Here is a 13528-nt window from a genome sequence, read left to right as displayed (position 1 = left end):
ACGCGTTATCAGCTTGGTGAGTGCAGAAGGGCGAGCGGGAAAGACAAAGGGAGAAAGAGCAAAAGATAGAAGGGCGAGCACAATGGCCGTGTGATTAATTACTTTGAAAAGTAGTAGAAAGCTAGAAATGATGGATGCTTGCCATGGTGAATGTATTAACCGCGAAACACAAACGAGTGCCAACGGATTATTCCTTGCGACTTTCTTCCGGAATCCAATAACGGTCGTTACACAAAGCAACGAACAATCGTCGGCGGCCGCTTACAGGGGAAACAGAGGTGTGAACGATCTTTGTTCCATCGGTGACGAGGCGTTTCAACGAGACGAACGTTGTCGGAGAAGCTAAATTCCTCACGTACTTTCAGACGATTCGCCGCTCTTCCCGTTTTCCACGCTCGTTACTTTTTCCGACGTCACTGGATGCACATAGCTAATATTCAACCGAATAACAGGTTTCTCTCGACACAAAGCCAGTTTTCGCATCGAAAGGAACGCACTCGCACTCCTTATATCAAACGATCCAAGGTCTCTAATGAGAAATCGCAATCTCCGTGATGGTTTCAATGCGATAATTCGCGTGCCATTAATCGATTCATCGCGTAATTTCGCGAGCATCGAAGAACGCCACGCACGCGGATATCAATTTTAAAGTGTATCAATTTATTGGCAATCAGGATTCCCTCGAAGGAAATTAAACGCTCGATTAGAAACCCGAGTATATCGCGATTTCCGGCTATTCGACGCTTCGACGGCCAACCGCCGAATGAAAGTTTACGCGAACAAAGCGAAAGACGCGCGCAACGTCATAGTTCAAAGGTCAGACTCGTTGTCGGACGGTGTCTAACGGTGTCGTCGAAATTACAGAGATTTTGCCAGGTACCAGGCGGTTTTACCCGATAACCTCTCCAATCCTGATGAGTAGGTTTGCCGACTTGACGTCGCACACTTGCCAGACTAATGGAAAATGTTACGTGGAAATCCGATATTACGTTTTGACAGGCTTCCAGCGTGGTTGCCGTGGATTACGAACAGAAACATTTGGCGATATCGTCCATTCGCGCGTGTAAGCGTAGCAATTGCGCGTCCGTGTGAGTGTGTCCGCGTATGCATATACGAGACTCAAGCGACAAGGTACGGCGCGACGCGAATCTCTATGATCGTGAAAAAGTAAGCGACGTTATCGAGCAACGGCGAATTTCGTTTCGGAGTAGCGCGGCATCCTTATCAATCCGTAGCGACGTCGCCGGCATAAATATTTCCTTCAGGATGTCACGAGTATCGCGTTTCGAAGTGTCCGCTGATTTCTGAGAACGTTCCAAAGGGAAAATCAGTAGCGGGAAATTATCGCGAACCGTGCGGACGTTTTCCGCAACGTTGGCGAGCAACGTTGACCGACGGTGAACGCATAGTCCCGCTATTTGTGGAGAATGTTAACGAAACTGATAACGATTGCCGATAAAACGGCACGTGGTTTTATCGTTCCGAAAAAAACGCTCACGATCGTGCGAGTATTTAAATTTGGTCGGTCTTAATCGGTCGGCAGCGAACCATAAGCGAGCCTGTCTTTAGACGCCGCGAAGACACATTGTAGCTTTTTTACGTTAGAGGCTGGCGATAAACGGCTATGTTGGCATTCGCGTGATCGTGGACAAATCGGCCCACGAATTGTACATACGGTACAAGTGACTGCCTCGTGACACCGTCGATAACGAATTAAACAAATAAATCGAGAGTTGCGTCATTTGATATTTAAATTTATTATTGTCTTCGACGTTCTCCACTCTCGCTTGTTGCGAGGAAGATCGAAGTGAAAATGTACTTCGATTAAATGTATGTGCAAACGTACACCTCCAATAGCAGCTTTTTTCCGTGACGTTACAAAGGCATTTGCGCCAAGTTAATGAAACTCTTGGAAGTCATTCTCGCGTAGGACGAATTCCGTCGATCGAATCTCGTCGTTACGGAAACACAAGAGGAACGCCATTTCTTCGGACTCGATCACTGTTTCGCTTACGGACTTTCCGGGGGCATTGTTTACGATTGTCGTTATTCGCCTTTCTCGCCCGTACCGGCTCGCATGCACGTCCTGTGCGTGTGCATAATACAGACCGCACTTTATGGCATAATATAACGTTAGAAGCGAGTTGAATTTCTACTGGTATGCGAAGCATCTGCCGTTGTTGCGAGAATAGCGCGGACAGCTTTCCTTTTTTTCATATGTTTGCCCGTGTGTTATTTCGACCATTACCCGCGATTCTGTTGTACAAGCAAATCGATGTGAAAACAAGCGAGCAACTGCCGAGCATGGATATCAATACCGATTGTTATTTAAACTTCGCGTGGGCAAAAATAACTGCAGATGAACTGATAAATACGAAAAGCAGATGAACAAATATTGCGAAACGAGCGAGGAAATCGACTCGCTTGGTGTGCGTCTTGTTATTTTTGAGAAACGTCGTGTGCAAAAGAATCATTGGATCGTCAACTGCGAGGCAAAGTACTTGTTACTCCACACCAACGTGCAATGCGATACACACCTCGATGGCTACTTAACGAATTAATCGAAGTGTTGCTCGAACTTTGCAACTGCCGAAGTGTGCCACGCGTAAGGAAAATATCGCGATTCACCTTCGATTTTAAGATACGTGCGTGATCTTGGGTGGAAACGTGTGAACGAGATCACAGATAAGATGCATCGATGCTGGAAGTGCGTCAGCAGAGATACCCTAGCATGGTCAGTCAAGGATTGTTTTCATTTAGCGATCGTTTATTTACCGGCAATCTCACCTGCAATCACCGCTGGCCGGCCATCGAACACGTAATATTTTCATTCGCGCAATTCGACGAAACAGTGTCGCTGCGTAATCTTGTTTTCGTTCGTGGCGAAACTTCTTGAGCCGAAACTCGGTTCAGCATCGACAACGCATCGTCGATTCGCTCGTTAACCGAGAGATAAGAAGCTAGAAGAAACGAACGAGGCGAACTTGCCTTCGATTTCTCCTTAATCCAGGCATTTATTTCGCCAACGTACAAAATATTTACGCCGCCGTAAAGATTTTTACCATATTTTTTGTACAACGGTCGTTATCCCTTGCTCGCATACTGGCCACTTGGTTTCGTTGCACGAACGATCTCGGCTTCTCCGACGCGCGATACCTGACAAAAATAAATTTCAATATATTTCTCGTCGATCGACGGCCTTCGAAGAACTGCCATCGATGTAGTCTCGGTGAAGCGAAGAAGGAAGCGCCAAGAAATTTCATCGGGATTCGAGCGGAGGGCCGTTTAGGTACTTGGTGCATTGTGTTGTCGAGCGCTGTTTACCAATTGCGCACCAGTGCCTCGTTGATACGAGAAGAAAACCGGTCACAGAACTGTCCTTCGAAAAAGAGAATCTCCCCGAGAAACGTTTGCGAAATGCCGCTGTGTACTTTTAATTAGCAGCTGGCTGAATCGCGGCAATTAATGGGCCAATTTTCGCGCGATCACGCCGCGATTACTTCGAACAACTCGTGGCTACGTCCGAGGTTCGAGGCTTCTGCTGAATTCTATTTGATTCTACGGTTCTTTCGGCTATCTTGGTTTTATCTAGTTTCAAGCACTTTCGATGTTTGCGAAATAATTAGAAGGAAAAAAGTGCAATGCTATTATAACAAGGCCACCGTGATTTTTTGCTTACGATAGAAACGTATGCTGCGCAATAAATGAATGACCCACAGTAAAAACGATTACGGCTCGTGCAAACAACTCGGTGTTAAAAGCAAGGCTTTTAAAAACACGCCGCTTCTCTTTATAATTAAAAAAGAATATGGTATTCGTAAGGCCCACGCACCTCTTGACGAATCGTTATTATGCGCGAACCACCTTGAGCAGACAGTGCGTCAAAGCCAATGTCCTTATTGTCGGTGTTATTACGTAGAATCGTATTTTTCAGAGGTCGTGCCGATCCGTCGATTTTGCTTGGATACCGATGTTTCTCGCGGCAACGCATCGTCACGGCGCGAATAAAAACCGCACGCTCGTTTCACGCACCTTTCTCAATCAGCCTCGTTAAAAATACATTTTTTTTCTCATCGCGTGGCCTTGTTTACAAATCCATCGCGCCGGGCCGGAGCCGAAACTCGCGATTCGCCGCTCCGCGCAATCAGCCGGTAATAAAACGAATCAACCTCGTTAAAACGAACGAACCCCGTGTTCTTCGCCCTCTTCGTCGTCGCTTCCCCGTTCGTACAGTTTTCGTTCTTCCTGTAACTCTCTTAATCGTCGTTTCGTTTAAGCTCGTTCAAGATAGTCTACCGACCGTTATCGAGACAAATTTCGAGAATGGCCTTTTCCGACAAGGGAGATACTTCTTCTTGCATCGATTACCCGAGGTCATCGATGACATGGGCAAATGCCGATCCGTCGTTTGGTCATCCATTTATCGTAGTTACCTTGGGGCGTTTCGTTCGCAAATTTTCCTCGCTCGTGACGTTGAATTCGAGCAACACGAGCGAGTATACACGGGCGTGCCTCAGGATGATTGACGAAAAAGATCGACCGTCTCGTTGAGAGAGCAAATATTTTTCAGCTGGTCGTGCATACGCTCACGTCAGTTACGTCATAGGAATCCGTGAACGCGAACGCACGTCGTAAATGCGATCTGCGAATGTAAACACGTGTTCCTATTTTTCCTTTAACTAATCTACGCTATTAATATTTGTGTGCCAAGCGGCTTCATTTATAACCGTCTTTTATGGCCTCCTTTACGAGCAACACCCTCGCCAGCGTAACGCACATCCATCCGCCCAAATTCGTGCCTCTACGTCCCGTACGAAAATCGTCCTGTAATTTCTCTTCTTCTTTTGCGAATCGATCGATGAAAGATTGCACCGTGTTGGACGCGTCGCGAACTTGTTGGATTAAATTGTCGGACTCTTTTCTCTTTTTTGTACATTCTACACACATGTAACCATCAAATTCGATCAGTAACTTCCTAGCGAAACTTGCAAAGTCATTGAACGCTACTCGAGGAAAGTAGGTCAGATTATATCCAAAGAGTTAGAGGATCGAACGCCGGATTAAGAATTCTCCGAACTCCAGATCGTTACAGTTTCATCTTCTACGCTCGTTAATCGGACTCGCACGAGAGGCGGCAATCGGTGAGGTTCGCGATCAGTCGATCTTCGATACCCTTTGACACTGATTCTCTCAAACTTTTCCAAAGCGTTGCTTAGCTTCCGAGTTTGACTGTTTACGAGAGGGGAAAAAAGACGATTACGACAAGCGGCAGGATGATAACGGGCTACGGCTTGCCTCAGACGTGTAACGGATCGTGCTTCGATCGTTAATCAGTCGCGCTTCGCAGGTGGTTCGATCCCGTATTAATCCGCGTGACGTAGCCGAGCGCTATTGTGTCGCGTTCTGCCGATTTGGCGGCTCATTATTATCGACGAAGCGCGCTCGCGATGACGCACGTCGCTGCACGTGCAGTAACGTTGATTCGACTGCAAGTCCTCGAATGGAATATTGTTCGAAAAGAAAAAATATTTTCATTTCGCGGCTACGACGTTGCACATTAAGTACGCGCGAATTTAAACCTCTCGAATACCGTGAACGCGTTGTCATTATCGGACCAAACAAACATACACGACGTATCGTTTTATCGTGGAAGATTAGTCAGTGCTGCAATACTACGTTTAAGGTTTGTTTGGGAAAACTTGGGTCACGAACAGGAATTTGTCTGGAGAAAGTGTTGCTGACGAACAAAGTCATGGTGAAGCAAATATTTCCGATTGGATCCTGTGGAGCCGTCCGAATAACATGGTTGCAGATGTGCTTTTGTCAGAAGGTAATTCGAACTCCAACTCGATCTCCGACGATTTTGACTATCGAGCGAGACAGTCTTTCCAGTGACACGGATCGATTGCTTTGGATCCTTGGTACATCCAAATGGTTCGTAGGAGTAACTGTTTTCTTACTTTTGCTTCCCAATTCGCGCACAGAGTTCACAGCTCGATCGTGACGTTTCGTGCGACGACGGGCAACTTGGGGGAAAATTACACGTTCCTTTGTTCGCGTTAAAACAATTCGCTCGCTTGCGCATTCAAAGCGTGAGCAACACGGAATCGACGAAACTCGGAAGATGTGGGTTTTCATCGAGTTAGCAAACGACGTTCTGTCGGCGAATACAAATCAGGTCATCCCCTGCGCGGTGGCACACCCACACGACCTCCCCTCCCTGTGTACCTGTCCGTTTCTGTCCACGGACCGTAGGACGGGGCGCCGGGACGGAAGTCGGCCCAAAGAATAGACGGCCACTCACGATCGATCAAAGATTCCACCGTTGTACCAATAAGTTACCGTGTTGACACGCTGCGTTAACCTCTGCGCCTTCGGAAATGCGGCCTTGAATATTGCTCCGAACAAGTACATTTTTATTGCTCCTTTTTTGTTTTAAAAGTTAGCAATACCGAAAGTTTGATTTTATACGTGATAAATTTGGTTACATTCGGAGAGGCAAGAATTTTTCTTTCTCGAAGTTTGCAAATGCTTTCGAGGGAAACGTGTCGAGCAAAGAAATGGGACGTCTCGTTTCCTGGTTTGATCGTGTAAACAAGGTATGCGGCAAGTGTAACTATTCGACTGCTACGTGCATAAGCATATATAAAACCAGTTTTTCATTAATCATCGACAAGAAGGTCAAGACACTCGTGTTCCAATGACCATCGATCATTAGGCACGTGATTCGAAATTAGTTCTAGAATCGTCTGATTAGAAAGCCATTTACATTTTCTCATAATTACTGTCTCTCAGATAATAGAGACACATTCGCTAATCATAATCATTCGCCGCTCCCTCGGGAAAGAGATACACGGTCCGTGAAAGGAAACTAAGATATTATTCGTAACCTGTCCGCTGGAACTTGAAAAGGAAAAGCGGCGAGGCTGCAGCTGAACGGATACAAGCTTCATTTTCTAATTACCCTTAATCCGATCACGTTAATCATCCACGCGGCCATTAGCTGTCAGGTAGAAAGCTTCGACGACAAACGAGCCTTCGGCCCACTATGCCGCGGCCAAAATTCGCTTGGCATCGCGACAGTAAACACGTGCCATTGAGACGACCATGTTATGCGAACGCATCGAAACGACCCGACAGTCGCAAGCGCGATCATTCCGCGTCGTCTATCCCTTCGTTCGTGCGAGAGCTCCGCGGTTTTTAAAAACTACGATCGGCCGTAAAGACAGAACGAACGAATCGAGTGATTCGATAAAAGTGTACGACGAACGATGAACGACTCTGGACCGTGAGATGAATTTAAGCAGATTACAAGGACTTGGCTTGACCGACTTTACCACGATGATAATTTGTCGTTTGAACTTATCGGTCGAACGTTCTTGATTTCCATCACTTGCAACATCGTGACTTCGAGTCTCTCCTGTGCTCGGTGATTTTCTCGTAAATAGGATGCTGCTACACGTAAACGGAATTTTCCGACAGTTGTCAAAGTGTGCACCAAGAAACGTATTTATCGCAATATGTGTTTCGTCACGAGTGACCGTGACATTAATTTGCGAAACAAGACGACCACACAAATTTCAAAAGTAGCCAGATGCGATGGCGCCTCGGTCGTAGGTGATCTCGTTGTGTAATAGTGTCATAAATAAAAGGACCCCGTTATTACGCTATTATTAGTATCAGGTGACAGTGGATAGTTTTGTTCGGTAAGAGATCGCGACGATACCGTAAATGATCACGAACATGCTCGTCGACGGTGACTCGCGAGAAGGTGAATTCGCTCGTCGTTGACTGACTGATTAATTTGCGAACCAAGTTCTGTATATTGTTCGCAAACGCGTTCGGGAACGATAGAACGGTGTAAGGGGAGTTGGTGGTGGGTCGTAAACTTATTTACCGCAATCGTAGTATCGACCGCGAGCCGTAGATACGGTGCTCTATGTTATAAATGGACTTTGCGCACGTGTACATTTTTTTCCTGGTCTCGGCTGTTTACTCGAACGTGGCAACAACCGCACAAACGGATTGTTGTTTGTTTCCCGATTAAGAACGACATAACAGATTGTTACGCGAGCACTATCTTTCCTTGCTTGCGGATTTATATGTATATATATAAAGGAACGTACGATACACGCAGGACGATTAGGCGTTCGATAAACGATATATTTTCGTCTAAAAGTGATATTAACGGATGTTCGTGGTCGAGTATCGGTATTGGTTCTTTCTTTTCGCATCCAACAGCGACGATAAGCGAGATAACACGCGGTGGAATGTTATAATTTCAGCGGTCTAACGATGCTCTTACCGGGATACTAAGTGGCGCTTGCAACTCGTGTCGCGGTTAAACGTCGTCGATCGTTCTACTGTTATCCCGAATGTAAAGAAGCGAATCGGTTGCAACAAACCAAGTATGTATTTGCCGTGTACTGTTGGAGGTAACCTCGTTCTCCGCCGGCCCAGATAAAGACGGTCTCGCTTCGGGAATCGAAATACGGTCAGACGATTTGCAGACGTTATACGTATATTTCTGGCGTGGTTGTTCCCTGCTCGTTTACGTGCACCTTATCGGTGAATCGCGTGGCCCAAGTGCGAGCTCTCCGCTTCGGGGATTAATTAAGAATCGTGATTTCTGAAATTCCATAACTATAATCGGCGCCCTCGTCGACAGGTCGAGCGAAACATTGCCTGATGAATGAGGTTCGAAGATCGACCGACTCTCAGCCACCAATGATTCACGCAGCCTACGCGATTTACTATATTGCTGTAAGTGAACAGGCCGTCGTAAACAGCCGATAAACGGTACAAATACTTTTTTATTTATTGCCAGACGGCCATGCCTCGCATTATCGGTCACCGCGATACATTGCTCTCTCTTTCTCTCTCTCTCTCTCTTCCTCTCTGGCTGCCGCGGCACTTCGCTCGTGGTCGATTCGCTTTATTCGCATTGTTCTCTGCCATATTTCCCCGCTGCTCTCTTTTTCTAATTGCATTTCTTCCGCACGTCCACTATCCGGTTTCTCCTCGATTAATCCCCACCCTTGTTTTTTCCATTCATGCGATCGCGACGAGACGTTGTCTCGATCTCGCCTCCAGTAGGAAAATTACCGTGCAGCACGCGTGCACCCGTCTATTGACTTTTGTTCCTGCGTTTGCGACGACCATTTACGAGCGGAGGCCCTTTACGGGCAAGAGGATCGTTCTGCTATGCATTGCTTTCGTGGATCGTTGCATCTCAGTTATTATTTTGGAGCCGAACTATGTACTACTTTTCGACGCGAAAAAGTTCTATCGTTGCGGCAGTACATACTCGTATATCGTATATCGGCGCAGCTTCGACCCCAAAATCGTTATTGCATGTTGTCGCGTCTTATCGAAGAGTTAAGTAATCCAATTCGATAAATACTGAGCACGAAAATTGATAAATGCGATTTTTGACTGAAAGAATGTGGAACGCGTTTGGAGAGATGGTTGGTCCGATTTCTAAATTAATGTCACCGGTGTAAGCACGACCTATCCGGTCGCGCGAGTAGCACGCGTTCACAAGACAGAGCGCGCACGAAGGCGTTGTTAGCTCTAATCTGGTCGCGTACTCTCGCTCTCTTTCTTCTCTGGACCGCCGGCATCGTTTTTTCCATTCCTTTTCTTCCGCTACCTGCACCTCCACCCCCTCCTCCTGAAACCGTTCGCGTACGATGTAATCGATAAAACGTCATTCGGTGGACTTTATCGATATACCTTCGTAACGCACTATCGAGTGCAGGCTGGCGATTTCGCTCGAATTCCCAACTAATTAGTCACGTAAGCGCTAGATCCTGCAATCGGCGATCGGGTTGGAATTCACCGATCAGATCTGACGCGATTGCGCTCACGCGCCACGAACGTCGATCCGTGTCGGACCAGGGTCTGTTCTCTGCTCGCCACGCGATCGTTCGCTGATAACAACGAGACGAATACCGTTCGGTTGTGCGTGGCTGAAAACGCGCCAGGCGAGAAACCGATTAATCGAGGTTCACGCCGCGCGCCCGTTCAGGCGTTCGTCGACAACCGAACGAACGGCCGAACCTATGAAATTGAAATTTCGCTAACCGGCCATTCTCGCGTGTATACCTTGTCAGAACTCGAGGCTCCATATTAGCAGGGGAAATTACAAGGCTTCACTACACACGGCCGGAACTGGCGCGAGGCAACATTGTGTGGCCTTATTAAGAGTGAGATCGCCAGCAAAATAAATAGGGGAATTTGCATCTCATTCCACGGCAGATTCGTGGAAATTAGAGTAATTTCAAGCGTCCTGGCTATCGTAACGACCGTCTGGACGGCTGTTAATAATAGCTATTTAATGTCACCTCTCTCTTTCTTTCTCACGTTGGTGCGAGCTCTTCATCGGAACGATGAAATTTTTCTACCGGCAACTAGTACTTCGTATCCCACCCGCTATCAATTATAATTGCTCGGCGGATCGCGAGCAACTTTGTTTCGCCTTCTTCCCTTCATCCCTCTTTTTTTATCCAGTTAATGCCTCGTTGCATCTTTTTACACCGCACCTTCCTTCTTCCTTTCTTTTACCAACGATAAATAACCGATGGTGTTTCTCAACGGAATCTTTATAGATTTCTCCAAAAAGTCACTTTTTAGTCTCGAAATGTTGCCGGCTTAGCCTTAGCCAAAGGACGGACCGATTATCTCGATGCTTTCCTGTTGCAGCCCACAACGATTGAAATCATTGTTTTATTGGCGACGCCGGTGGCGCTCCTTTATTTGCGCCACGTCCGTAAGGCTCGTGCATTCATTAATTAGTCGACCATTTATTTTGCCGAACCTGACTGTTTTTCTTGCCCGCGTCGTCCTGCGTTCGATCCAACAAAGGCGAGGTGGGCAAGCTCGCTATCATTTCACCGCTTATTATTATGACACGCGCGTCGAATGACGCGACACCGTGCACCTTACTCGTCCTCCGACCGATCTCAATATTACGTTTTAAGAAAGCCGCGCAACGTCGTGCCGCGATCATTTCTTAGCGATTGGTTCGCAAGTGATTCGCATAACGATCGCCTGTATGATAAACCATTAATCACCCACGCGTTGCATAGCATGCACGAGTGTCTAATCTATTCTGTTTGTCTAAGACAAAGAAGCGCGTTTACTATTCTTTGAACTCTATCGTCGAGTATGTACACAAAATACGATTCAATGTAACCACCTTTAAAATGATCGCGTAAAATAGAAGTCTCCAATTAATATCAGCTTGGCGTATGAAACCTGTTACATTCAGGTAGAATGAAAAATAACCTTTCAGTTTGAAAAAGCGCATTGGATTTCAGCCCCATGTTCAGAACATGAGATAGCGAATCAATCTTTCTACGAGGCTAGTACATATAAAGTTTCTCTCGCTAGAAACAGATAGGACAAGGAACAACGTCCATTCTTCGACGATTAGTCAGTCACTCGCGGGTTCGTGGCTGATTTTCCAGCAATTTTCTGCCACCGATATTAGCATCGGTCGCGCAAAATTGTACTAGATGATGCACCATGTCCATACAGGCTTTCACATCGAAGCGCACCGACATTCTACCAGGAACACTAAACTTTATCTGCAATTTCTATCTTGCAACTATTATCTACCATTATCGACTATCACCGAACATGTGAAAAAAAATGACGCATTACATAATCGTTACAGTTCAGTTGTTAGATTTTAAAACACGGTAAGATCGAAAAGAAAAATTTGTTTTCCGTGCTTTGCTGAAGAGTGTTGTTGTAATAACGATACAAAGGTAATGTCGTACCTCGGTTTCATATTTGCTTCAAAGAGCACAGAAACGCTTTTTTAATATTCCCATGGAAATGACGGCGTTCAACGGGAAATTAGAACGATCAAAGGATAAATTTTCTTTGCCGGATATCGATGCAAATTTTCTGCATTATATAGACAAGGCCGCACGTGTCGCAACTGTTCCAATTACATTTATATGTTTGCACAATTGTGTCTCTTTATTGCTTTATACGCACCGCCTGCACGTAGGGGAGCGATGATAAGTACATATAAGCATTTATATTAACTGTTAAAATATTATACAACCTTGTTGTGCTTTGATTGCCGCGATTCGCAGTGCAATCCTCGAGAGTTAAATTCCACTAATCACTGTCTTACGATTTTTCTTCAATTCTACGCTAGTGCTGGTATCTAAAACAATGACAACCGCTTGTCAAGTTTCTGTTCAATTTCTGCAATGAATTTCTTTCGATGGAGCGTAGGTTTCGAGGACCAGGATATAGATAGATGCGGGGAAGCCGTGCCTGTTATTTCGGAAGCTAGGTCGGTTTGGCGAGAAGCAAAACGATACCGAGGACTCGATCGAGCAAACAATGATTCGACTATTCCGAACGGCGTGTATATTTCAGTATTCGGCGGCCTTCGCCTGAGCTACCAGGCCTCGACAAAGAGAAAGGGAGCAGGAGAGGGGAAAAAAGGGGAACAAGGATTTGTTTTCATTGACATACCAGAGCGGAGCTCGGCTCGTTTCGCAAAAATCTATTTTCGCGCGCTAATTATGTAGCAACGGTAACACGTCACGAGGCTTCTCTGCCGTCTCTCTCTCCGCCATGTTGTATTTTGCCTTCTGTGTGCCGCCAGTTGGTCGGCGGCGGATGATTATTTGCACTGCGACGAGGCACTGGAACAAACGATCACGATAATAGCGTTCCAAGTTCGATGACTGCATGACATATTAAGCGGAAACCTCCTATCCGGATAAAAAATGTTTCTTTTTCCAGTCATTTCGCGAGATGATCGAGTGCACGAGACGCGCGATCACGCTTGCGCTTTCCATCCGCGTTTTCCTTGTTTACTTAAGTCATGTTCGGTCTCGATGACTCTTCCGTATTCCAAGATCGGCCGATCAAATCTTTCCACGCCTTGCATCGCAAGACTTTGATCGGTGTCTAACGCACGCCGTTATACATATGTACATATTTACTTCGAACAAGTTGGCGCGATTACGAAACGCTTCGAAGTGAAATTTTCGAAAGAGAGCGGATAACGTACGTCGCGATCCGTGATTCAAGGCAAACTGATCGCGATTCCTTTGAAATCAATATTCAAGGTAGGCAGGTGGATGACTCAAAATGGAAGAGGAGTAAGTCGGTTCGAAATCCGGCTGATCAAAATATGTATATGCATCTAGCCGCGGATGACTAGACGCTGACTCTTGCTGCGACGATATAACAACAGGCAATTATTCATTTAAAGAAACGATAATGTCCGCTGATTCGCGGAAGAGTCAACAACTGCGAAACCATTCCTGGTATGCTGGACTTTGTCGTTGTCTTGCATTCCATTTTGTGTGCAAGAAGATTCGCCGCGGGGCAAGTAAACAAGATATTAGCGGTTGAACGTCGGGCAACAATATATATTTATTATTAAATGGACTAGACAGTAATATTAATCGGTATAGCAGAGACAGCCTGTCGTCAAATATCGCTCGACCAGGCATTTACGAGCAACAGGGACGATTCCGTAGTTCGACTG

The 13528-nt window shown here is 46.1% G+C and overlaps 1 protein-coding gene across 7 annotated transcripts in view; it reads left to right on the top strand.

Annotated features, from left to right (window-relative positions):
• LOC100742861 (3-phosphoinositide-dependent protein kinase 1) overlaps positions 1 to 13528 on the top strand; it is a 424087-nt gene that overhangs the window by 396423 nt on the left and 14136 nt on the right. The window contains exon 1 of one of the 7 annotated variants that reach the window (XM_024365541.2): positions 5738 to 5830. The exons of 5 other annotated variants lie outside the window; for them this stretch is intronic. In XM_024365541.2, the coding sequence (XP_024221309.1) occupies positions 5753 to 5830 (78 nt within the window). In that variant the 5' untranslated portion in view covers positions 5738 to 5752. Of the gene's footprint in view, positions 1 to 5737; positions 5831 to 8517; positions 8764 to 13528 lie in introns of those variants that run through there. One more of the 7 variants, XM_024365543.2, reaches the window with a different exon arrangement.

Source organism: Bombus impatiens, unplaced genomic scaffold (assembly GCF_000188095.3).
Source record: "Bombus impatiens unplaced genomic scaffold, BIMP_2.2 scf_0136, whole genome shotgun sequence".
Taxonomy (NCBI): Eukaryota; Metazoa; Arthropoda; class Insecta; order Hymenoptera; family Apidae; genus Bombus; species Bombus impatiens.
This window is presented reverse-complemented; position numbering and strand designations above follow the sequence as displayed.